The 26,025-nt window shown below is 41.1% G+C and overlaps 1 protein-coding gene across 1 annotated transcript in view; it reads right to left on the bottom strand.

The window, feature by feature from the left end:
- The window catches only part of Cpsf5 (cleavage and polyadenylation specificity factor subunit 5), a 262,303-nt gene that overhangs the window by 18,080 nt on the left and 218,198 nt on the right, over nucleotides 1-26,025 (bottom strand). Inside the window, exon 3 of the mRNA XM_067789252.1 lies at nucleotides 2,845-3,010. Coding sequence (XP_067645353.1) covers nucleotides 2,845-3,010 — 166 coding nt within the window. The remainder of the gene's footprint in view (nucleotides 1-2,844; nucleotides 3,011-26,025) is intronic.

Below are 26,025 nucleotides of genomic sequence, written 5' to 3' on the forward strand. Positions count from 1 at the left end.
CTGGCTCCGGCAACCTAGTGATACCTGGCCAAAGTTTCATAAACACGGTCACAAATTTAACGAAGAGAATTGGAAGCCAAGTCTGCTAAAGTCCATGTTCACGTCGGCATACAAGGAGATTCAATCCTGTATCATTATTCATCGCTAACCAAACTAATTCGCATATCCGCCTGGATTCATCGATTTGTTTTCAACTCACTTAAAGACAACAGAGCACAGCGCAAAAATGGGCCGCTTCAAGTGAACGAGTTACGCGATAGCTTAATTAAGCTAATTAAGTTAGTGCAACAGGACTCTTTCGCGAGTGATCTGTCCTGTATTAATTCGAATGATCCGTTGCCAAAATCGACAATCAGGGGTTTAGCACCTTTCGTCGAGACTTCAACCGGATTGCTTCGGGTAGGAGGAAGACTACACCGATCAACTATACCCTACCGTCAGAAGCACCCTATAATCGTTCCAAGTCATCATCACTTCACCAATTTATTGATTGACAATGCATACAACAACACGTTGCACGGAGGAGTGCAACTAACTCTGACGAATTTACGACAACAATATTGGATTGTTCGAGGTCGACAACGTGTAGCTGCACGAATTCGAAAGTGCATAACATGCTTTCGAAACAAACCTGAAATATCCCACCAAATGATGGGAAACTTACCTTTTCACCGAATCAACCAACCAACAAGACCATTTGAAGCTACTGGCACGGATTATACTGGCGCATTTGATCTAAAATCCTCAAAATTCCGAGGTAATACTGCATACAAAGGGTATATTGTCATCTTTATCTGCCTGGCAACGAAAGTTGTGCATTTGGAGGTCGTTACCGGAATGTCAACTGAACTTTTTCTCATGGCATTACATAGATTCATCGGCCGTCGTGGCTTATGTCGTGACATTTTCAGCGACAACGGCACAAATTTCATAGGCGCTGACAATATTTTAAACACAAGGGCGTACCAGGACTCCATCGAGAGGGAAATAGTACCCAAACTTGCGGAGCAGGGCATACAATGGCATTTTAACCCACCACATGCACCTAATTTTGGTGGGCTTTGGGAAGCCAATGTGAAATCCATAAAACACCATCTCAAACGTGTTGCGCAAAGTACTCGCATGACGTATGAGGAGCTAACAACCGTGTTGATTCGCATCGAGGCCTGTTTAAATTCGCGACCTTTGTGCTCACTTACCGCTGACCCTGACGATTTAGAAGTGTTGACTCCGGGCCACTTTTTAATCGGCGATGCATTACTAGCCCCACCTCCAGAGAGAGCAATATCAACGCTATCGCTTAGCAGCAATTATATTGCCTTGCAACGAATGATTCAACAGTTTTGGTCACGTTGGTCATCTGACTGGCTGTCGCATCTACAAAATCGTCCGAAATGGCAGCAAGAGCAACATAACCTAGAAGTGAACGACTTGGTGCCCATAAAAGACGATCGCTTAACACCAAATGAATGTGCAAGAGGGAGAGTAATCGAGGTTCATCCCGGGTCGGATGCACTAGTTCGCGTTGTTACATTGAAAACTAAGGATGGCACATTGAAACGACCGGTAAGCAAACTGTCCCTTCTGCCAATCCGGCAGTACAACACCACCGCGGAAAGTATTTGAATCAACACACGATTTCGCATTCAATTTACCGAAAGTAGCCACAACACAAACATGTCCAACAATTACAATGAATACAATACTGCACAAAAGCAGTATTGGGAGGAGCATGGACGAATCTGCAACCACTTAATTCCTGATGAACTTTCCATGTTTAATTGCTCTAGTTTGTTTTGATTACGCCTATCCGTGTCACCACTGCTTTTCGCATTTGACAGTTTCTAAGGTGAAGAACTTGGCTACATCACATTATGAAAAGGCTGCGTTCACATCCACACAACTCTGCGTAACTAACTAAAGAGCAAGTTTCTCTGTCTATGATATGTATATAGATAAATATTAGCACTAATGTTCAACGCATACCAATTAACTTAAGAGAGAGTAATATAAGTACTTTGTATACACTAAATGGTAAAATAAATCAGAACCTAAATCGACCAACAGTAAACTGGTCATACAATTGTTTTAGTCACCAAAGAACGGCATATTAATAAATGTTTTTTCTGATATACAGTTATGAACAGCTGGAAAATAATTAGGTAGGTCCTAGGTACCAGTCATCACACTCCTCATCAATCTAGGGATTTGATCAGACAATTAAATAAAAGCATTGGACGCGTCAAATTTGTATTGATAGTCATAAGTAAGACCAACGGAACCTTAATCAGGTTATGCTACGCCTCAAATTTTAAGAAATTTCACGCGCCCAACGCTTTTATTTAATTGTCTGATCAAAGCCCTAGATTGATGAGGAGTGTGATGACTGGTACCTAGGACCTACCTAATTATTTTCTAGCTTTTAGTATTATTATTACTTATTGTAAGTATTGTTTTAAATAAAACCGTTTAACTTAAATTTTTTTTAATTATTTTATTTTACTAAGGTATTTATCACCCAACTACTAAAGCCGCTAATATGGAGGTTATATAATTTTTGCAACAATTTTATTTTTTCCTATTTGTATGGAGGAGATTCATATCAAAAATACACATTGACATACTGGTAGCACCAAACGTAACATTTACATTTTTTAATAACTTATAATTGCCGAAGGAACATATTAATTTAACTCCTTCGTTTTATGCTTATTAAACCAAACTTACTCCATAAAAAAACTTTCTTTTGATATCAGTGGTAAAATAAACTTTGGAAATTTTCTAGAAACTACTTATGATGTAAATGTTTCATTTTGGTGTGGACTTCCATAAATCATCTCTCACCCTTTTCATGTAATTGTACCAAAAACAGCCGTTTGTGTTCTTTTGGTTTTGTGATATGTGGCGGAATGTATGGATATTGAGGTGGCTCAAAATTCGGACGCCACCAGTTTCCTATAGTGTCCTCTACTATCCAGTCCTGCTTTACACCATCCTGGCGGCCTAATGTCTGCAAAACAAAAAGAAGATAAGAATTAAGTTAATTTATAAAACTATTGCCCACATTCTTCTTTAATGGCTCATGCCATGTTAACCAAAGAAGGCCAGGAATTCTTTCTTTATAATAGCGGACACAAATTTAGAACATAGGGGGGAAAGCTCCCCTTTCATGCTGTTATTGTTATAGAAGTGTGGTTACAAGAAATCAGTTTTTATTTGGTTACAAGAAATCAGTTTTTATTTGGCGATACCCCTCTAAAATAGGGAAATTTATATTAAAAACGTTTGATAACAATGTTTTACCTAAAACAACAGTATTTAACATTAATCAGCTCAGTAGTGCGATACACTAACTTTTGGCATTTCTGAAATGGAAATTTGTGCCGTAGTCAACTATTAGCTGAATTGTTCGGACGGGATGGCATAGAAGGTTTAATGTGGTATTAATCGTTCCCTAGATGGTCGGGCTAGTACCTTAATGGTGCTTGTTACCATGGCAATGATGCCATAGTGTCATATTTATTGACACAAGTCCAATTTTCACATCGCTTCTGCAACAGATGTGAATATCAATTGGCAAGAAACAGGATAGAAGTAGAAATAATGAAGACAGACAAACAACCGCTGTGATAGCTGAATGGTTATAGCAGCGGCGCCTAAGCATTGCCGCTGAAGGAATTTAGCAGTTCCCGAAATGGATCTATACAACAAGCTTTGGCAGTTGTCTAATTTTCTTTCTTTCTTCTATTCTAACTTAAAATTTTTTCATTTAAGAAAAAATTTATCATAACAATAATAATGATAAAATAATTTTGTTAGACCCGCGATCTAAAATAATTTTATATAATGCTTTAAAATGAATACACACACAGGGTGCCATAATAACAGGATCTTTCAAAATTCATCGCAAAAGTCTTTTGAAAAGTTCAAAAACCAAATATTTTAATTATAACTTATCAAAAAAACTTTATCTTAGCAAACGCTTTACCAAGTTCGATTGATGTATTGATTTCTGTAAAAGATGAGTACTCTTCTGTAATTCAAATATCTAAGCTTTCAAACATTTATAGATGCATGGTGCTTCGAAATTCATCGAAAAATTTGCTTAATTGCAGATACATGTGTAAACGAAAAATGTATTATTCAAAATTACTGAATTAAATTTTGCATAAAAAAAATTTATTGCCTACTAAACTATTTTGTGATAAAAAATTGTGAATAATTTATTTTAACTTGACAAAGTTATCGATACTGAAAAATATATCTAACAAATAAAGCCCTTCTGAGCCATACGCATATGACTGGATCAGCAGAGATGGCTGGTGGAAAAGGCCTTCCCTTTGTCTAACTAGTGATATTTTGCTAGTGTTCATTATAGTTTACTTTTTTTTAAATAAAATTTTATTTATTTTGTATAATACATATATGTAATACTCCTATAATGCTACAAAAGGCTAGGTACATTCCAGCAGAGTGCCGATATATTGCTGTTTAAACGTTTTTGTTTTTGTATTCAATAATCGAATGTACCTAAATTTAAATTTTTTCTTCTCACGCTTACATATGTTGCTACAATCTAAAAATTTTATCGGCTGTCTCGTTTTGATTTCGAATTGAAAACACATTGCGAGCATTTTCTATTAGCAATATATGAGTATTACATATATGGTATAAATCATTTAAAATTTTTTAAAAATAACTGACAAAAAAATTTTCATTCTGAAATAACATTCAGCATAAAGCAACTCAAAAATAATTTACAAAGTTAAGTTGAACTGGCCGGTTAATAAAGATAGACTGAATATGTCTATAGTGTTACCACAATTTGTTTGACGACCAAACGGAAGAACCCCAAGCAAGTACCAGAACTTATGTTATAGAATAACTCCGTCCTCTTGACAAATACTAGCAGCTTTCTAGGACCCAGCTTAATTGCTGCCTCGAGATCTGGCAACTATGCCGCCCCTAATAGCTGTAGCCTTGACCTGGAGAGCGCAGGACAAGAACACAGAACGTGCTCAACCATTTCTTCTTGCAGCTCACACTTCCTACACTTGCTGTTCCGACGAGGCCTAACTTATAAGCATGTGATGCCAGAAGGCAGTGTCCAGTCAGTATGCCCATCGTGAGCCTTAAGTTTTCTCTCTTCAGAGATATGAGCCACTTTGTGAGTCTAATATCGTAGGCTTTGCACATGATCTTAGAAATTTTTCAAGCTCACACTTTTGTGCACGCCTTTCCTCTGATGGATCATATGCAACTCCTGTCTCCTTTTGATTTCTCCCAAGCGGATTGGGATGTCTATCGTCGACTCAGCGAGTGTTGCACCCTCCTTTGCCAACTCATCGGCCTTTTCGTAACCTTCTATCCCTTTATGACCGGGAACCCAGTAAAGATGTATGGTCCGGTCTGAGCGAAGTTTTTCCAATGCTTCTTTGCATTCCAGAACACTTCTTGATGAAGTATTGTGTGAGATTATTGCCTTAATCGCAGCCTATCAATATATAAATTGACGCGACGGCAGCTAAGCACGCTTCCTCCAGAATTTCTGCTGCTTTCTTCACTGCTATAATTTCCACTTGAAAAAAACTGCAGTAATCTGGCAGCCTGTAGGATCTACTTATTTCTGGGTCGACACAGTAAACAGCAGACCCAACCCCTTCCATTAAATTGCAATCATCCAAATACACGTGTATAGCATGTTCTGCCATTTCTGCACCCCGGCACCAACCCTCCGGCTCAATTGTGGCCCCAATATCTCTTTCGAAGCTCAGGCACGGGACCATATATTCCGTTTGCCCGATATTAGATGGCGCTATGTGGCCATAGGCCTGCACTCAAGCTGCTCCGAGGCCTTCAGCCTTTTTGCCGTTGCGATGTTTTTGGCCGTTAGGTCTGCAGGCGGGATGTGTAGAATGGCATGCAATGATGCTGCCGGGGTAGTTTTCAAGGCTCCCGTTATGCTAATCATTGATACTCTTCATACCCTTTCAAGTTTTTAGGAATACGTACTTTTTTGTGTGACTGTCCACCAAACAAGAATCCCATAGTAATGTTTGGGTTTGACAATTGCCGCAAATACCCAATGAGAGAGTTTGGTGGCCCAGCGTGCATCCTAGCATCCTCTGGCATGCATAGAGTGCCGCGGAGGCTTTCTTCGCTCTCTCTTCTACATGGAGTTTCCACGACAACTTACTATCTAGTATAACTCCTAGATACTTTGTGCCATGATAAAAATATTGCCAGGTAAAACCATTTACTCTTCTCAGCGGCTATAATGGTTTTTTGATTTTTAAAAAAATTTTAAAATCACTCTTAAACTTTGTGGAAATGCCAAACCAAAGAAAACACAAAAAAAAAAAAATGTTTGACATTTTTAATGCCAAAAAAATAAAATGCTAATGAAATAAGTTAAAAAAATATTTCGCAAAGTTTTGAAATCGGTTTTTATGTATGTATATGGCAAAACAATGAGTTACCAATATAATAATGCGATGGGTGCATAAGGCTGAATCATGTGCCGCACTCTTGGAGAACTGCTCGTGTAGCTTTCCTACCAAGGGCGGGGAAGATCGGTCACGTGTATCCCAAAGAATATAGACCCATTAGCTTAACATCATTTCTGCTGAAAACTTTTGAGAGGCTGATAGATGTGTACATAAAGTCCAACGTGGATGAAAAGCTCTCCACAACACAGCATGCGTACACCAAAGGCAAGTCGGTATACACCGCATTGCATAGGGTGGTAATAAGCATAGATAAATCCCTGGAATATAAGGAGTATGCTCTAGGAGTCTTCTTGGACATTGCCGGGGCTTTCAATAATGTTTCAAAATGGGGGATTATGGATGGTCTTAATTACATTAAAGTACATCCTGCCTTAATCAGATGGACCGGCTGCATGTTAAATTGCAGAAAGATTACATCACAATGGGGATTGTATTAGGCCACGAAACCAGTGGACAGGGGCACGCCGCACGGAGGGGTGCTATCACCTCTGCTGTGGACGCTGGTCATCAACCAACTGCTCAGGCGATTCGATGAGGGACCCGTAAAACTTACGGCTTATGCAGATGACGTTGCAATTGTCATATGTGGAATGTGCCTTCCAACGATTAGTTCTTTGTTGGATTGGGCGCTTCGGGATATTCATACCTGGGCATCTAATGTCGGGTTGAAAGTCAATGCGGAGAAGACGGATATGGTCTTGTTTACAAAGATGTACAAGGTCCCAAATTGGGCCCGGCCTAAGTTAGGAGGAGTGACCTTACAGGAGAAACCTTGCACAAAATATCTAGGAATCATCCTAGACAGTAAATTGTCATGGAATCTCAACGTGGAGGAGAGGGTAAAAAAGGCCTCAACGGCACTCTATGCATGTAAAAGATTGCTGGAGTGTACGTGGGGCTTATCGCCCTCTCTTTCTCATTGGGTTTTTACAGCGATTCTAAGCCCTATTCTATACTATGGAGTTCTTGTTTGGTGGAAAGCCACACAAAAAACAACATACCTCAAAAAATTAGAGGGGCTATGCAGACTATCAATGCTTAGCATTACGGGAGCCCTGAAAACAACCCCGACGGCTGCACTGTATGCCATTCTGCACATTCCACCTGTAGCAAAGAACATAGCATTAACAACCGCAACCAGGCTCGGTGCCTCGGGGCAGCTTGAGCGCCGATCATATGGCCATAAGAGTATAGCGTCATCAATCACAAGACGAACAGACTACCTGATTCCCTATCTGCGCTTCGAGAGAGATCTTAAGGCCACAATAGAGGCGGACGGTTGGCGCAAGAGTGCGCAAATGGCGGATGAGGCGATACATGTGTACACAGATGGTTCCAAAGTAGTGGAGAGTAGGGTCTGCGGCATACTGTGCTGATCCGGAAAAAAACAGATCCTACAGGCTTCCGTATTACTGTAGCGTTTTCCAAGCGGAAATATTAGCCGTAACCAAAGCAGAAGAAACCCTGGAAGAGAATAGCTTAAGCTGCAACCGTGTTAACTTTTATATTTACAATCAAGCAGCAATTAAGGCAATAATCTCGCATAGCACAGCATCTAAATGCGTGTTAGAGTGTAAGCAGTCTCTGGAGAGAATCGAGACAGGGAGAAGCATACATCTATATTGGGTCCCAAGGCATATGGTAATAGGTGGTGAACTATTACCATATGAATTGAAATTAAACGCTTAGGTTGAGCGTCATAATATGATTGTCTTTATTACTGAAATACTTTCTTTTATAGTAAACGGTCTTACAATACTATTACAAATATTATATACATACTTACATACTAGAAATAACTACATTCTATTTCATATGTGCCAAGTCAGCAAATATTTCTTATGACGTCATATTGACAAACAGACACTGGCGATCGGGCACTCTGACCGGCACGTGTGCTTGTCAGTGTGACTCATTGAGCAAGGGTTTACAAACAAATGCAAATGGATATGCTTGTTGTTGCCGGCCTTCATATGACGTTGAACTCCCGCTGTGTTGGGGTGAACATAATTTATGTGGGTCAACATTGTAATATGAGTGCAATATGACTGTGTGTGGTCGGTATTTAAATATGCATAAGAATGCATTCACATAGGTTATGATGCACATGCTGAAGCTTCTGGTATTTGCAAAGAGGACGGAGTTATTTTATAACATAGGTCCTGGTTTTTGATAGGGTTTTCAGTTTGGTCGTTAAAACAAACTTCTGGTAACACTACGGACTCAATCAGTCTATGTGAGGTCCTCATGGACCGACCAGTTCAAACTAACCTAACCTAATAATGCCTCAATACGTCCTATTTTTGCAAAGGGACAAAAGAAAACTCCTTACTTCTTAGCCCCTTAGAAGCGAATGTTGGAGACCATCCCTATTGATTTTTCATTCATCCTTCTTTACTTGGTTCATACGTATTTAACCCTTAAATATGCTGAAACTTCACTTTATAAGAGATCAGCAGTCTCAAGTGTCCTCGCTACTGCGGAAAAAAATGATCTTGGAGGTATTCTTTGGTTTGTTTTGGTCCTTTTCCTCGCGGTTGGAAGATAAATTTTTCATTTGGCGCTTAAACGTTTAGGAGATGCTGGTCGTTTCGTAACAAGTCACTCCAGCTAACCCTGTTTCGCGATAACTGACACCAACAGGGGGCACAAAGAGAGATCAAAATATTTCCTCACCTGATTCTCCGAACCCAGTGGAGATCTTCCCATAACTTGCCCACACCAGCAAAAACGCTGTAGCTCTTCGCAGCTTAGCTAAACATCATCGTCCAGTTGGAGTATGATAGTTGGTGGAGGCTGAATTTACCTTGTGTTGGCCTATCCATCAAAAATATTTAAGAAAATTTGTATAAATGGTATTGATTGTCCCTCGGCATTACCTTGGCACCAAAAGTTCGTCCGCCTTAGCAGATAAAGTTTTGGGTCGGCACAAAAGATGTATTTAGGTGAGCCAGTTCGTAGAAAAACGAACAAACGATACGTAGCCTTTGAATTGGATGGAAAGCCAGACATTAATCTCCTCAGATATATCACAACAAATTCTTATTATTAGTAGATATGTATCCCTTCCGTACACCTTAGCAGTCGGGATTTTCTTCTCGTCGCGCAGACGCAAATAAATTTCTAAACAATTTGTTGAAGAAAATTCCTCAGAAGAGGATCGTGGCCTGATACTTCTTTTTGTGGGAAACCACAATACAATTGTTGAATTGAAAATTCTGGAATGCGGTTGACTGTTGAGATGTCTTTCCCACCAAAAAAAAAGTTATTTCCACCAATAAAAATTTCGGTTTTGGATAAAATATCATAATATTAATGTTAGAACGCAAAAATATATTGTAATTCTATACTACAGCATGACACTGGTAATACGCGTCCAAAAATACCGAGACAGGTGTCAAAAGACTCGTATTGACCTCAACAACAATAATCCGAAGGCGGAAAATAAAAATTTTAGATCGTTTAAAAGATATTAACGGAAAACCGAAAAATGACCCCGGAGTGCTCCTAAACCGAGGGTGGGATCCATAGTACCTTTCTGCATTGGCGGCCTTTGGCCGCGCTTATAAAAAAATTACCTTGGATGGGTCCAACATCGGTTTGGAGACCAAAACTATATCCGTGCAAAACACTTATGTTCACAATTTTTTTTGTGCGTACCACAAAATCATCAAAATTACAACAACCACATGAAAATTTTCAATTTCTTTTGCAAATACCTCTTGACAGACCCAAAATTTTTGCCTCCACTTTCGGATTGGCGATCCTGGATCCAAAACGCGTCTTTTGAAACCCCTCTTAATATTTTTGGACGTGTAGTTATTAAGAGTGTCATGCTGTCGTATAGAATTACCAAGTATATTACAGTTTGTTATATTTTTGTTATGAAAACAAAACCAAAATAAAAAAATAAAAATGTGAGAGCAGTGAGAATTAAAAAAATTTTTTGAACGTTATTTCGGCTCTCACCGGTTTTACCTTATAATAATTTTATCGTGTTTTGTGCTATATTTTTCTTGCAGGGTTACCCCTCCAAGCATAGGCTTAGTCCAATTAGGGGCCTTATACTTCCTAGTAAATAATACTAGATCGGTTTTTTCCTCGTTGGCGGTTAACCTGACTTCAGATGCCCAGGCATGTACATCCCGAAGTGCCTGATCCATCAGAGCTGATTGTTTTTAGGCATCTGCTGCTTATGATGACAGAGACGTCGTCTGCATATGCCGTAAGTTTGAAAAAATTTATCATAACAATAATAATGATAAAATAATTATTGTTAGGCCTTGAGCTCCATTCGAACCCGCGATCTAAAATAATTTTATAAAATGCTTTTAAATGAATACACACACTGGGTGCCATAATAACAGGATCCTTCAAAATTCATCGCAAAAGTTAACATATTTTTGAAAAGTTCAAAAACCAAATATTTTAATTATAACTTATCAACAAAAACTTTATCTTAGGAACCGCTTTACCAAGTTCGATTGACGTATAGATTTCTGTAAAAGATGAGTACTCTTCTGAAATTCAAATATCTAAGCTTTTAAACATTTATAGATACATGGTCCTTCGAAATTCACCTAAAAATTGCTTAATTTCAGATAAATGTGTAAACGAAAATTGTATTATTCAAAATCACTGAATGAAACATGTATTTATTTTATTTTTCAAAGAATTAACTAATTGCCTACTAAACTATTTTGTGATAAAAAAAATTGTGAATAATTTATTTTAACTTGACAAAGTCATCTATACTGGAAAATATATCTAACAAAGAAAACCTTTGTAAGCCATATGACTGGATCAGCAGAGATGGCTGGTGCAAAAGGCCTTCGCTTTGTCTAACTAGTGATATTTTGCTAGTGTTCATTATAGAGTTTACTTTATTTTTAAATAAAATTTTATTTATTTTGTATATTATCATTTAAAAAATTTTAAAAATAACTGACAAAAAACTTTCATTCTGAGATAACATTCAGCATAAAGCAACTCAAAAATAATTTACAAAGTTTAGGTTGGGTTGAATTGGCCGGTCAATATAGACCTCACATAGACTGAATATGTCCATAGTGTTACAAGAATTTGTTTGACGACCAAGAACGCCAATCAGGTACCAGGACTTAAAAAAAAAAAATAAATGTAAGGCGCGATAACCTCCGAAGAGATCTAAGGCCGCGCTTCTCTTCCAATTTGCGTCGTGCTCCTCTTGATTTTCCCTACAAATTGGCCGGACGGGACCTACATGTTTTATGCCGACTCCGAACGGCATCTGCAAGGCAGATGAGTTTTCACTGAGAGCTTTTCATGGCAGAAAAACACCTGGAGCGCTTGCCAAACACTGCCGAGGGGCGACCCCGCTTAGAAAAAATGTTTTCTAATTAAAAAACCTTATTTCTAAAATTTTGATGTTGCTTTGCCCGTGGTGCGAACCCAGGGCATATGGTGTGGTAGGCGGAGCACGCTACCATCACACCACGGTGACCGCGAACCGGTACCAGGACTTATGTTATAGAATAACTCCACCCTCTTGGCAAATACTAGCAGCTTTCTAGGACCCAGCTTAATTGCTGCCTCGAGATCTGGCAACTATGCCGCCCCTAATAGCTGTAGCCTTGACCTGGAGAGCGCAGGACAAGAACACAGAACGTGCTCAACCATTTCTTCCTGCAACTCACACTTCCTACACTTGCTGTTCCGACGAGGCCTAACTTATAAGCATGTGATGCCAGAAGGCAGTGTCCAGTCAGTATGCCCATCGTGAGCCTTAAGTCTTCTCTCTTCAGAGATATGAGCCACTTTGTGAGTCTAATATCGTAGGCTTTGGACATGATCTTAGAAATTTTTCAGCCCGCGCTTTTGTGTACGTTTTCCTACCTGATGGATCAGATGCAACTCCTGTCTCCTTTTGATTTCTCCGAAGCGTCTATCGTCGACTCAGCGAGTGTTGCACCCTCCTTTGTCAACTCATCGGCCTTTTGTTGTTGTTGTTGTAGCAGTGCTTCGCCCCATCCAATAGGTGCGACCGATCACAAATTGTCATCAATTGTCATCGGCCTTTTCGTAACCTTCTAACCCTTTATGACCGGGAACCCAGTAAATATGTATGGTCCGGACTAAGCGAAGTTTTTCCAATGCTTCTTTGCATTCCATAACACTTCTTGATGAAGTACTGTGTGAGATTATTGCCTTAATCGCAGCCTGACTATTAATATATAAATTGACGCGACTGCAGCTTAAGCACGCTTCCTCCAGAATTTCTGCTGCTTTCTTCACTGCTATAATTTCCGCTTGAGAAACGCTGCAGTAATCTGGCAGCCTGTAGGATCTACTTATTTCTGGGTCGACACAGTAAACAGCAGACCCAATCCCTTCCATTAATTTTTAACCATCCGAATACACGTATATAGCATGTTCGGACATTTCTGCACCCTGGCACCAACTCTCAGGCTTAATAGTGGCCCCAAAATCTCTTTCGAAGCTCAGGCATGGGACCATATATTCCGTTTGCTCTTGCATGCATACAGTGCCGCGGGGGCTTTCTTCGCTTTCTTTTCCACATGGAGTTTCCACGACAACTTACTATCTAGTATAACTCCTAGATACTTCTATATTTTTCTTGCAGGGTTACCCCTCCAAGCATAGGCTTAGGCCTTATACTTCCTAGTAAATAATACTAGATCGGTTTTTTCCACGTTGGCGGTTAACACGACTACAGATGCCCAAGCATGTACATCCCGAAGTGCCTAATCCAACAGAGAACTCATTGTTGCTAGGCGTCTACCGCTTATGATGACAGAAACGTCGTCTGCATATGGCGTAAGTTTGACTGGTCCTCCTTCGAACCGCCTTAGCAGCGTCCAAAGCATTGGTGATAGAACCCCACCCTGCGGCGCACAGTGTATTACTTTCATGTTCTAGAAAATATTAATTAAAAAAAGTATACCATTGAATTTAAAAAATTCTTTTGAAATTCTATTTAGAAATTCGTAATGAAGGGAAAAAATAAAAAACTAGGAAATTGGAATTATGTTGAATCGACTAACTGAGCTTTATTTGGAAGCATATCAATTGAGAAAAAGTTTTAACTCGACGTTTTGCCATTGAATGTGAGACTTTAAATTGCTGGCCTGCTGTGAGTTATACTTCAATTGCTAAAATATAATACTGTAACGAATTTGCTGCAAATCCTCTTATTTGCAATCCTCTGCTAAGTTCGAATCACTAAACTGTTGAATAAATAACTCCAATATTGAATAATGGAAAAATGGCCTTTATTAAAGTACTTCACAATAACACTTATACTTTGCTACTCGCTGGCTTAATAACCAAACTGATTGATAACTCAAATTAAATTCTACTATTGGACGCCAGATCGCGTGCTTAATCAATAACTCATTGATTGCTCAACTCAAACTGAATTACTTCTTACTCGCTGGCGCCGCTTTTATAGTTTACGCTGCATACTTCTAGGCTCTTCGATTTCCAGAACTTACTAGTTGTTTCGGCTACAAAATCGCCAGCCACAACTACGTGCACAAATTATTGCTCACTCTTGTGACAACTCAGATAAGATATACGCATGTGTTTGTGCATTGCCGCTCCGCTGCTCGTATACGTACATATGTGTAGACGCAATTATTTATTCGTTTATGTAGATACATAAAGATTGAATTATTGAAAAGTTTGTAGTTTACAGTCTCTCGCGCGCACATAGGCATATAAGTAAATGCATCTGTGTGTGACATCTCTCTGGGCTGCCTTATATATGTGTATACTTGATTTGATTATTAACGTAAATACTGCTTGGCATGGCCTTGCATCGCCTTAGTGATGGGATAATTTAGTGATGCTAATATCCGTGACAATACTGTATTTATTTTCTGAGGTATGCTAATTTTAGTAAATATACATTTTTGTGATTTTAATTGAAAAGGAATTAGTTTTTGAAATATTTTGACTTCATAAGACCAGCAATCTCGTTATCCGCGTTTATCCGATTTAATTTGTATCTAACCTTGTTAAATACTATTCGTAAAACTAAAGGAGTACAACATTAGCTTCAGGAAAATACAGGTTTTCATGTAATATTTCGTTTTCAGGATATTTGGAAATTTTAAGGGGATGAACTTTTCGAGATTCGGTATAAGCAAAATAATGCAAAAGAAAAAAATGACAGCTCGAAGATGACTCCAATAAAAAAAGCTGTTTCAAAATTTGTGAATGGAAAAGTTGCAGACGTATTTTAAAAGATATTTGTTTCGGAGACTGTCATCAGTCGAAAAGGAAAAAGTCACATTTGATAAGAAACCGCTGAAAAGAAGAGTTGGCCTTTGCAACTGCTTCTAGTAGAGGTTATAAGGGCAGCGGGATGCAGCATTAATGGTAGAAACAATGACAAAAAATTTAGACGCAATTAAAATATAACATGCCCTTACTCGTCCAGCATCAGTGTTAGTTATATATACTCTAGAAGAGACAGTAGTTCTATACATAAATCGAAAGTTTACAGTTAAAACGTATTTAGAAAAACGATCTGGGGCTAAACAAAGACATGCTGACATTTACCCATCATACGAATTCCTTAGGAAAGAAAATTGCATGTTATCCTCCAAAGGAATCCATTCTTATAACTGATCTGTCAGCGGAAGTTCACCTGCAAGCGTTGGTGGACAAAACTCTTGAAGGAACGGAAAAAAAGATTGTTGAAGAGAGAAAAAAAAGATTTAAGGTTGTGCAGTTGATTGCTTATCTGTGCTCTTGTGTTTTCAATAAATATAGTGTTTAATATTGCTAAATATAATTTTATTGTTCACATAGTTGGTGAAGTGCAATAATTGTGTATGCTGAATTAAGAAATTAAATGTAAATTCAATTGCTTTTTCTTAAATTTTTAATATTAAAGATTAAAATTTTCATCAATTTTGCATATACACCTATGTATATATTTACTTGCAGTTGAATTGCCGAGTGTTTTTGAATTGTGTTGTTGCTTTGATAGGCTTAAGTTTTTAATAACGTATTTTTTTTTTTTTGATTTGCGTGCACATTCTTTCTTCAGTGTCACAGCTGTTTGCGCGGTTTGTTCAGTGTTATTACAGTGCATCTCCAACTGCTGATACAGCGTGTCTCTTTCTAACAGCTACTTTCAAACTATTGTACTTTTTCTGTATAACCCGTTGTGCTATCGTTCAATTAATATTCATACTTTTCCTATTTCATTAATTCTCGGTTTTCTGTAGCATTTATATATATATATTTATTCTTCACGCTCTTTAAATTTATTAAGAATGTCAAACTGCTTAGTAAAAAGCGAATCGCATCCCTTCGTGGCATGCTGGCTTTGCGATGGGCTTGCCCATATGAAGTGCGCCCGTTTGTCGGCACGAGTGGTTGACGCACTTAATGATAACGATAAGGGAGTTACGTTGGGCTTTTTTGAAATGTAGGCCTACCGAAATCGATCGTTTCAAGGTTTTCAAACAGGCCCGAGATGGGTCTTCTGAAATAGGCAGAGAGATTTCCGCTTTTTCCGAGAAGTTTAAGCATTATGAGAGCTTATTTAAGTATTTCAAACACTCAAATGTAAACATTCCGGATAATAATCGTAGGCTTATCGATGTTTCCCTTCCAGCATTGACTATGGATGCTGACCTCAAAGTTCCTCCACCACCAGTTCTTCCACCCCAAACTATTGAATTGATAAATATGTCATCACCGAGTCCCTTAGTAGTTCAACGATCGACATCGAAGGCTCATTCAGCTGTATCTACCGTGTCCTCCACAAAAAGGAACCAGGTTCCCCAAAACCCCTCTGCGGAATATGAACCACCGGCTAGTAGATTGATTACTGTCCCGATTAAAAAGTCGATTTTCGTGTCCAGATTCGAGAGAAACACTACAGAAAATGACCTGAAATCTTACATCATAAGTAAACTTAAATACGAAAACGTGACAATTCGTAAATTTAATTTTGATTATCCTAGAGACATTTGTTCATTTAGGATTGACGTGTCCGCGCAACACTTTGAAACAATTTTAAATAATTCATTTTGGCCACCCGGGGCTTTTGTGCGTGAATTCGAGCATAGACGCAACGTTAATATTCGCAATCTTGCTACCGTTCCTCATAGAGAACAAAATAAAATAAATATTAAATCTGTCCTTAATATATTTTATCAAAATGTAAAAGGACTAAATACGAAACTAACTGACCTGTACTTGAAATCATTTAACTGTAATTACAATATTATCGCTTTTACTGAAACTTGGTTAAAACCTCATATATTTAATTCGGAGGTTCTTTGCAATAATTACCAAATATATAGAAATACCCGCTTGAACAGAGTTGGAGGTGGAGTTTTACTCGCGGTACATTCTTCTATACCTACCGCTGAGGTCAATTTACCTGTTATAGAAGCTACGGAATTTAAGTGCATTAGAATCAAGCTGGGAATAGGTTTTACCTTTAATGCCATTTGCTATATCCCACCATCTTCTGATCCCTCGGTGTATATGAATCATATTTCGTTACTAAAAGCTACCAATTCAATGTTGAAACCTATTGATTCTATAATTGTCTTGGGTGACTTTAATTTTCCGCACGTATCATGGACCACATCCGACCATGGTATTGTACCCGCTTCCCAAGGCCGTCGGTTTTATGTACCGGAGCGACTCGGGATTTTTCTCGACCAAGGACTGCCATTTCAGTGTAACCCCATTTAATTTGTTGCGTCCCTCCCACAAATTGTCATCCTCCCAGCAGCTCCTTGCAGCGGGACTGCTCCATATTATCTTGCTCCGGGAAGGTATCTAACCCAATCCGGGTCCGTCTCCTGACCCCGTTCCTGAGAAATGGTTTTGCTGCATCTGCCGGAAAAGAATCTTTTTAGGACGGTCATACTCTTGTCAGTGTGTCTCGTGTAAGGGATGGTTGCATCGGACAGGTTGTTCTGGGCTAGACCCCAAAACCCGACGTCGATTCTATAAATCTTTTGTGGCTCCTTGCTGCTCACGTCCTAAGACATCCCGTAGTCTGCGCCTTAGCGCCCCCCCCCGCTACCTTCCAGCAGCCTCGCTGTTCAGCAAGCCACAACAAGTACCCGCTGTTGCTCGCGCCCCACGGCGCCAGCAACTCACACGGCTGCTCCCACTCATACCTACAATCTCCGTAGTAGAGGCGGGAGCAATGCCGAGCATCAGCCCCTGCCCCCGTCTTCTTCCCCCTCTTTTCCGGCAGCAATTGTGTAGGTCAGGGAAACAGACTCTTAGTCCCTACCTCCCTTTGCACCGTTTGCCAGCACAGAATATATACGTTTGCGGCATCCTCCCAATGCAGCTCCTGCCATGGACGGTGCCACTTTCCTAGATGTTCTGGTCTCCGTGACGGCAACCCCCGACGGGTTTCATTGCGCCATGTTGCCAGGCCGCATACCCAAATGCACCGGGTACCACAATGCCTACCCAAGGACGTCTAGTCCCAGGGTCACAACAGCAATCGCGTTCTGGCCTTCCACAACCCAGGCGTAGTCACCCGCCACTTACTCCCAGAGTGACGACGTCCCCCCCTATGCACTTCGGAATTCTGCAGTTAAACTGTAATGGATTAACTGGGAAGATCACGGAGATAGTCGACTTCATGAAGCGGCACAACATCCGCATTGCTGCGATTCAGGAAACTAAACTCAGAGCAAGATCTGCATTGCACACCTGTTCTGGGTATAATGTCCACAGAAAAGATTGCGAGAGCGGAAATGGAGGCGGCCTCGCGTTTATCATACACCACACTGTGCAATATCATATATTTGATCCCGACACCGGACGCAGGGACACTGTCTTAGAACTTCAAGGCTTATCTGTCCGGTCAGGCGATGCATACCTAGAAATCATCAACATCTACATCCCTCCTGCCACCTGTTGCCCCAGTGGATACCGCCCTAATATCAGCGCCTTACTCACTGGCAATAATCGCATCATCTTAGGCGATTTAAATGCCCATTACGATCTATGGCATTCAAACTTGCGGGTGGACAGTAGGGGTGAGATGTTAGCGGATCAAATAAAAGAAACGACGTTCTGCACAATAAACGGAGACGCCCTCACACGTATGGTAGGAAGCTGTCATAGTTCGCCGGATATTTCAATCGTGAGCGCAGAACTCGTAAACTGCGTCAACTGGCAGCCGATGGTAACATTGGCATCCGATCACCTGCCTATACTTATTTCGCTCGAGCGTTCCGCCGCCTTCATCGTCGCAGAAAAACGCACTTTCATTAACTTTAAAAAAGGAAAGTGGGATGAATACAAATCCTTTACAGACAACCGCTTTGCTGCCCTCCCTAACCCGACTGAAGCTCGCCAAGGCGAGCGTGCTTTCCGCAAGGTCATTGAATCCGCCTCGGCTCACTTCATTCCCTCCGGTAGAATTCCCGAAATTCGGCCTCACTTTCCGGGGAGGCCGCAAATTTAGCGAGAGAACGTGACCTTATAAGACACCTCGATCCCGGCGACCCTCAAATAAGGGATATAAACCAACGCATCATATTGCTTGTGGATGAACACAAGCGAGCGAGATGGGAGGAGCACCTTAGCGGTTGTAACCTCTCTGCCGGTGTAGGTAAACTTTGGTCCACTGTAAAGTCCCTATCGAATCCGTCTAGGCACAATGACAAAGTTTCCATCGCATTTGGCGACAAAATGCTGTCGGATGCGAAAAAATGCGCGAGCGCTTTCTGCCGACAATACATAATGCATTCTACGGTCGACAAAAATAGACGGAGGGCCAACAGACACGCACGTAAACATAAGTTCAGCGCGTCACCAATTACCATCACCGCCAAAGAGGTTGAGGATGCCATCGGTCATGCTAAACCATCCAAAGCAGTGGGCCCAGACGGCATAGCCTTGCCGATGCTTAAAAATATAGGGAAAGAGGGTTTCAAATATTTAGCACATGTCTTCAACCTGTCTCTTTCCATCTTTGTCATACCCGAAAATTGGAAAATGGCCAAGGTGGTCCCGCTACTAAAGCCTGGGAAACCAGCTAACATAGGAGAGTCATATCGCCCGATATCTCTCCTATCGCCAGTAGCCAAGACGCTTGAAGCCATTTTGCTCCCCTACTTCAAAGCAAATTTGCAGCTAGCCTGTCATCAGCGTGGCTTTAGAAAACTCCATAGCACCACCACCGCGCTAAATGCCATTAGCACCCAGATAAATTGTGGTTTAAATCAGAAGCCCCACCATAGAACAGTACTCGTAGCGCTAGACCTATCAAAAGCTTTTGATACGGTCAACAATGGCACGTTACTGCAAGACTTGGAAGGGTCTACCCTTCCCCCATGTCTTAAAAGGTGGACCGCAAATTATCTGGGTGGTCGACAGGCATCGGTGCAATTCAGAAACGAAACATCAAAGCCAAGAAGAATTAAACAAGGGGTGCCACAGGGTGGTGTCCTATCCGCACTTTTGTTTAATTTTTACATATCAAAACTACCTTTGCCACCGGAAGGAGTTACTATCGTTTCTTACGCCGATGACTGCACAATAATGGCCACAGGCCCGGGCCCACAGATCGATGACCTTTGCAACAGAATAAACGGCTACCTCCCTGATCTTTCCAGTTTTTTCGCCTCGCAAAACCTGGCATTATCACCGACTAAATCATCCGCGACCTTATTTACAACTTGGACGTCCCAAATGTCGACCATTTTGAACATCCACGTCGATGACACTACGCTACCGACTGACCTACACCCCAAAATCTTGGGTTTGACGTTTGACCAGGATTGCACGCAGCCGCAATTGTTCAGAAAATCCAGAGCCGTAATAAAATCCTCAAATCCCTTGCTGGCAGTACTTGGGGAAAAGACAAAGAAACGCTCATTACCAGATACAAAGCAATGGGCCAGCCGTTTGCTTGCTTACTTACTTACTTAATTGGCGCTTAACCGTCTAAACGGGTATGGCCGTCCAACAAGGCACACCAGTCGCTCCTTCGCTCCGCCAACCGGCGCCAATTGGTCACACCAAGGGAGTTTAAATCGTTTTCCACATGGTCCTTCCAACGGAGTGGGGCCGCCCTCTACCTCTGCTTCAATAGGCTGGTTCTGATTTTTGGCCGGATCATCATCTTTCATTCGCATAACATGGCCTAGCCAGAGCAGCCGCTGCGTTTTAATTCGCTGGACTATGTTGATGTCTGCGTATAGCTCATACAGCTCATCATTAAATCTTCTTCGATAATCGCCATTGCCAACGCGTAGAGGTCCATAAATATTTCGAAGAACTTTTCTCTCGAACACTCCCAAAGCCGCTTCATCTGCTGTTGTCATGGTCCATGCTTCTGCCCCATATAGTAGGACGGGTACCATAAGTGACTTGTAGAGTATGATTTTCGTTCGCCGAGAGAGGACTTTACTTTTCAATTGCCTACCTAGTCCAAAGTAGCATTTATTGGCAAGATTAATTCTTCGCACACAGTAGTGTGGTTGCCAAGGCGCGTATGCGCTGACTCTTTGCTCGATGACAGCAGGTACTTCGTTTTGTCCTCATTCGCCATCAAACCCATCTTTACCGCTTCTTTTTCCAGTTTGGAGTAAGCAGAACTAACAGCGCGGGTGTTTAAGCCGATGATATCAATGTCATCAGCATATGCCAGTAATTGCAGCTTTTATAGAATATCGTTCCAGTGCGGTTAAGTTCTGCAGCTAGTATAATTTTCTCCAGCATCAAATTAAAAAAATCGCACGATAGGGGGTCACCCTGTCTGAAACCTCGTTTAGTTTCGAACGGCTTGGAGAGATCCTTCCCATTTCTGACTGAGCTGATGGTGTTGCTCAACGTCATTTTTCCCAGCCGTATAAGTTTTGCGGGGAAACAAAATTCAGACATAGCGGCATATAGGCAGCTCCTTTTCGTGCTGTCGAAGGCAGCTTTAAAGTCGACGAAGAGGTCATGTGTGTCGATTCTCTTTTCACGGGTTTTTTCCAAGATTTGGCGCATTGTGAAAATCTGGTCGATGGTAGATTTACCAAGTCTGAAGCCGCACTGATAAGGTCCAATCAGCCGGTTCACGGTGGGCTTCAATCATTCGCACAATACACTTGAAAGGACCTTATATGCGATATTAAGAAGGCTGATTCCACGATAGTGGGTGCATTTGGCAGTATCCCCCTTCTTGTGGACTGGGCAAAGAACACTTAGATTCCAATCGTCGGGCCTGCACTCGTCCGCCCATATTTTGCTAAGAAGCTGCTGCATGCGCCTTACCAACTCCTCGCCGCCGTACTTGAATAGCTCCGCAGGCAATCCATCAGCGCCCACGGCCTTGTTGTTTTTCAATCTGGTTATTGCTATTCTAACTTCGTCATAATCGGGCGGGGGACATATATTCCATCATCATCGATTGCGGGATCGGGTTCTTCATCTCTGAGCGGTGAATTGCTGCCTCCATTTAGGAGACCAGAGAAGTGTTCCCTCCATAATCTAAGCACTCTGTGGACATCAGTTACAAGGGCGCCGTTTTCGTTCCTACAGGAATTTGCCACTGTCTTAAAACCTTCCGTCTGTCGCCGTATTTTTTGGTAGAATTTTCGGGCGTTATTCCTGGTGGCTAGCAGCTCAAGCTCCTTGCACTCACGCCTTTCTGCTTCTGCTTTTTTCTTCCTGAAAAGGCGTCTCGCTTCCCTTTTCAACTCACGATAGCGTTCACACACTCCTCTTGTCGCGCTCGCTTTTAACGTAGCCCTGTAGGCAGCGTCTTTTCTTTCGGTTGCAACGCGATATTCCTCATCGTACCAGTTGTTTTTTCGTGGCCGCCGGTAACCAATTTCTTCCTCGGCGGCAGTACGAAGTGCTTTAGAGATATGCTCCCACTGCTCCTGTATTCTTTCAGGATGAGTTGTGCTCTCAGAAAGCAGGTGTGAGAGTCGAGTTGCGAAATCATTGGCAGTCTGCTGTGATTGAAGCTTTTCGACGTCTAGCTTTCCTTGTGTTTTTTGTTCCTTGGTTTTAGCCGCGCTGAGGCGGGTGCGTATTTTGGCTGCAACGAGATAATGGTCCGAGTCGATGTTAGGTCCACTTCAATCGAGTTGAGACTGTCAACAATTGCTCTTTTCGAGACATAGTTGAAAGCTCCGGCAATGTCCAGAAAAACACCTAGGGCATATTCCTGGTGTTCCAAGGCCTTCTCTATATTGTGACGAATAGTAGCAACACTAAGGGATACTATCATCTCTAAGCCGATGCGAAGCAGTGTCTTGAGACAATAGATCAATCATTATGTATACACATGTGTACGTACACGCAGAGAAGAGACGCACAAACACATGCAGATATCTTATTTGAGATGCTCCCAAAAGTATGCAATTATAATTGCTAAATAACTAAGTAAATTCTGGAAGCGCCTAGAAGTATGCGAACGAGAAATCACAGAGTATAAAAGACAGCAACAGTAGAAGCGCGACAATAAGTTTGATTTAAGACGCTATGTGGCGAGCAATAGTAGTGTTATTCTGAAGTACTTTAATAAAAGTCATTTTGCAATATTGAATAGTGGAGTTATTTATTCAACTGTTTAGTGATTCGAACGTTAGCAGAAAGTTGCAAATAAGGGGAATTGCAGTAAATTCGTTACAATTTGTATCAGAAGTGGGATTGTTGAATAAATTCCGAAGATTGCGAATACAACTTGGACATGGCAAAGTTGAGTGAATTGAAGATCCAGCAACTGAAGGAGTTGGAGATCCGTGGATTGAATACAACCGGCAATAAGATTAAACTTCAAGCACTGCTACGAGAGGTATTGGAGTTGGAAGGAATTAATGTAGACGAGTATGTCTTTTACTCCGATAGATAGATAGAGACTCCGAATCCTTTGGCAAGTGTTGACACTAACGCGATACTAGCAGTGTTGAACCAAATGTCGTCACAAATGTCATCCCAACTGGAATCGCAAAAGACAGATATAACATCTCAACTGGCAGAACAGAAGACAAGTATAGCATACCAACTGAAATCACAAGAGACACGTATAACATCCAAGATGGAAGAACAAGAAATGCGTATTTCAGAAATGTCGACACAGATTACATCTCAGATTGAAGCACAAGAGGAACGGATATCCGAAATGCCGGCGCAAATTTCAGCACAGATGTCATCGCAGATCTCTGCTCAACTGGAAGAGCAAGAAGGACATATTTCCTCGGAGTTGGAGGCGCAAGATACAAACATTTTACAACTCGAAGACAAAATTGATGCCGAGATTGAAACATTGAGAGGTCGTATACGGGAGTTGCAACTAAATCGCCCAACAGTTTCAGCGAGTAATCCAAAGGTAAAAACACCATCTTTTGACGGTTCTGTTCCTTTCCAGGTATTCAAGCTTCAGTTTGAGAAGACGTCAGCAGCGAACAACTGGAATGCTGAAGATAAAGTTGCAGCTCTATTCGTAGCATTGAAGCGACCAGCAGCCGAAATACTACAGACGATTCCCGAAGGAGAGCGGAACAACTATGAAGCATTGATGGCTGCTGTAGAACGACGTTACGGAAGCGAACACAGGAAACAAATCTACCAAATAGAATTGCAAAACCGCTACCAAAAATCTAACGAGACAGGAGTTTGCTTCAGACATTGAAAGATTGGCTCATCTTGCAAATGTGGACGCACCTGTGGAATACACTGAAAGGGTAAAGATTCAGAGTTTTATAAATGGCATACGAGATGTGGAAACGAAACGAACTACATATGCGAATCAAAAACTAACATTCGCAGAAACGGTATCACATGCTCTGATTCAGGAAACAGCGTCGCTTCTTGTAAACCAGTTTTCAAAGCACGCGCATCTCATTCCTTGATTCGATTTGATTTAGTCAACAGGAAAGTAAAACCGTTACCTGGAGCAAGGTTGCGTACGGTCTCAGGCGAGTATAACCAAGTCCAGGGAAAAGTGATATGTGAAGTCTTAATTGGGAAGGTCATGGTTCTACACAAATTTATTGTGGCGGAGATTGTTGATGAAGTCATATTGGGAGTGCACTTCTTAGTTGACCATGACTTCAAGATCGATATGCAGAGAAGGGTTATGCGTTATGAGAACCAGGATGTACCACTTAGCTTTAGTTTTTAGAAAGGGTTCAGCAGTAATCGAGTACTGGTGGAGAAGACTCGACAAAGACCACGGAAGTCAACAGTAAAGGTTGATGGATCGAATGGGCCAAATAGAGCGAAATCAAAAGTACCTGCGAGAGAAACACTGGCATTGACAAAACCAAAACGCGCGCAAAAAAAGGAAGGAAAGAATTTCCCAGAAGGAATGCGAGGGTAGTTTCAAGCCAGGGCGCACCACTGTTGTGAAACGTGGGAACGATACTGATTAAGCGAAGCCAATCCGTCAAGCGCAAGATCTGCAAAGTAGTTCATTGGCCAAACAACAGAGTGCGAGGGAACGATCCAGGATAATGAGAAGTAATATGAAATGCAGGTACGATGAGAACAATAATTCGGAGGGTTTCTTGGCGGGAGATTTGGTACTGTTATACAACCCTCACTGGCGGAAAGGTGTTCCATCCAAATTTCGGTACAGTTGGGAAGGCCCGTACAAAGTTGTGAAGAAGATCAGTGATACCATCTACCGCATACAAACCATTGGGAAACCACGAAATAGAAGAGTGGAACATTTGGAGAGGCTAGCAGCGGTTAGATCGAGAGATTTGTCTCATCGCGACGATCAGACTTAGGTGGAGGGCAGTGTGACGAATACTAGCAACACTAAGGGATACTATCATCTCTAAGCCGATGCTAATCAGTAACTTGTATACACATCAATAGATCAATCATAACGCAGCGGAGAAGAGACGCACAAACGCATGCAGATATCTTGTCTGAGATGCTCCCAAAAGTATGCAATTATAATTGTGGAAGTGTCGCTCACAAATACACGCGCATATGAGAAGCTATACACGTACATCTGTAGTTATAATTTTATAGCAGTAACTAAGTAAATTCTGGAAGCGCCTAGAAGTGCCTAGAAGTATGCGAACGAGAAATCACAGAGTATAAAAGGCAGCAACAGTAGAGGCGCGGCAATCAGTTTGATTTAAGACGCTATCTGGCGAGCAATAGTAGTGTTATTCTGAAGTACTTTAATAAAGGCCATTTTGCATTATTGAATAGTGGAGTTATTTATTCAACAGTTTAGTGATTCGAACGTTAGCAGAAGGTTGCAAATAAGAGGATTTGCACTAAATTCGTTACAATATTCATAATCACCCTAAGAATGCAGTATCGACTGACTTGCGTTTGGAGTAAGCATGTTGTGCTGAACAGAATAACTCGTTCATTTTTGATTTTAAATATACATATATTAATCTCTAGGGTTTTGAGTACAAAAGTTGTCAAACTAATAGGCCTTTCGTCTTTCGGGTGCGAATGACTGGCTTTTCTCGCTTTCGGTATGAAGACTACTCGAGCCGTTCTCCAAGATTGCGGGACGTGATTCAGTTTTATGCAACCC

The sequence above is a fragment of the Eurosta solidaginis genome, chromosome 5 (genome assembly GCF_040869045.1).
Source record: "Eurosta solidaginis isolate ZX-2024a chromosome 5, ASM4086904v1, whole genome shotgun sequence".
Lineage (NCBI taxonomy): Eukaryota > Metazoa > Arthropoda > Insecta > Diptera > Tephritidae > Eurosta > Eurosta solidaginis.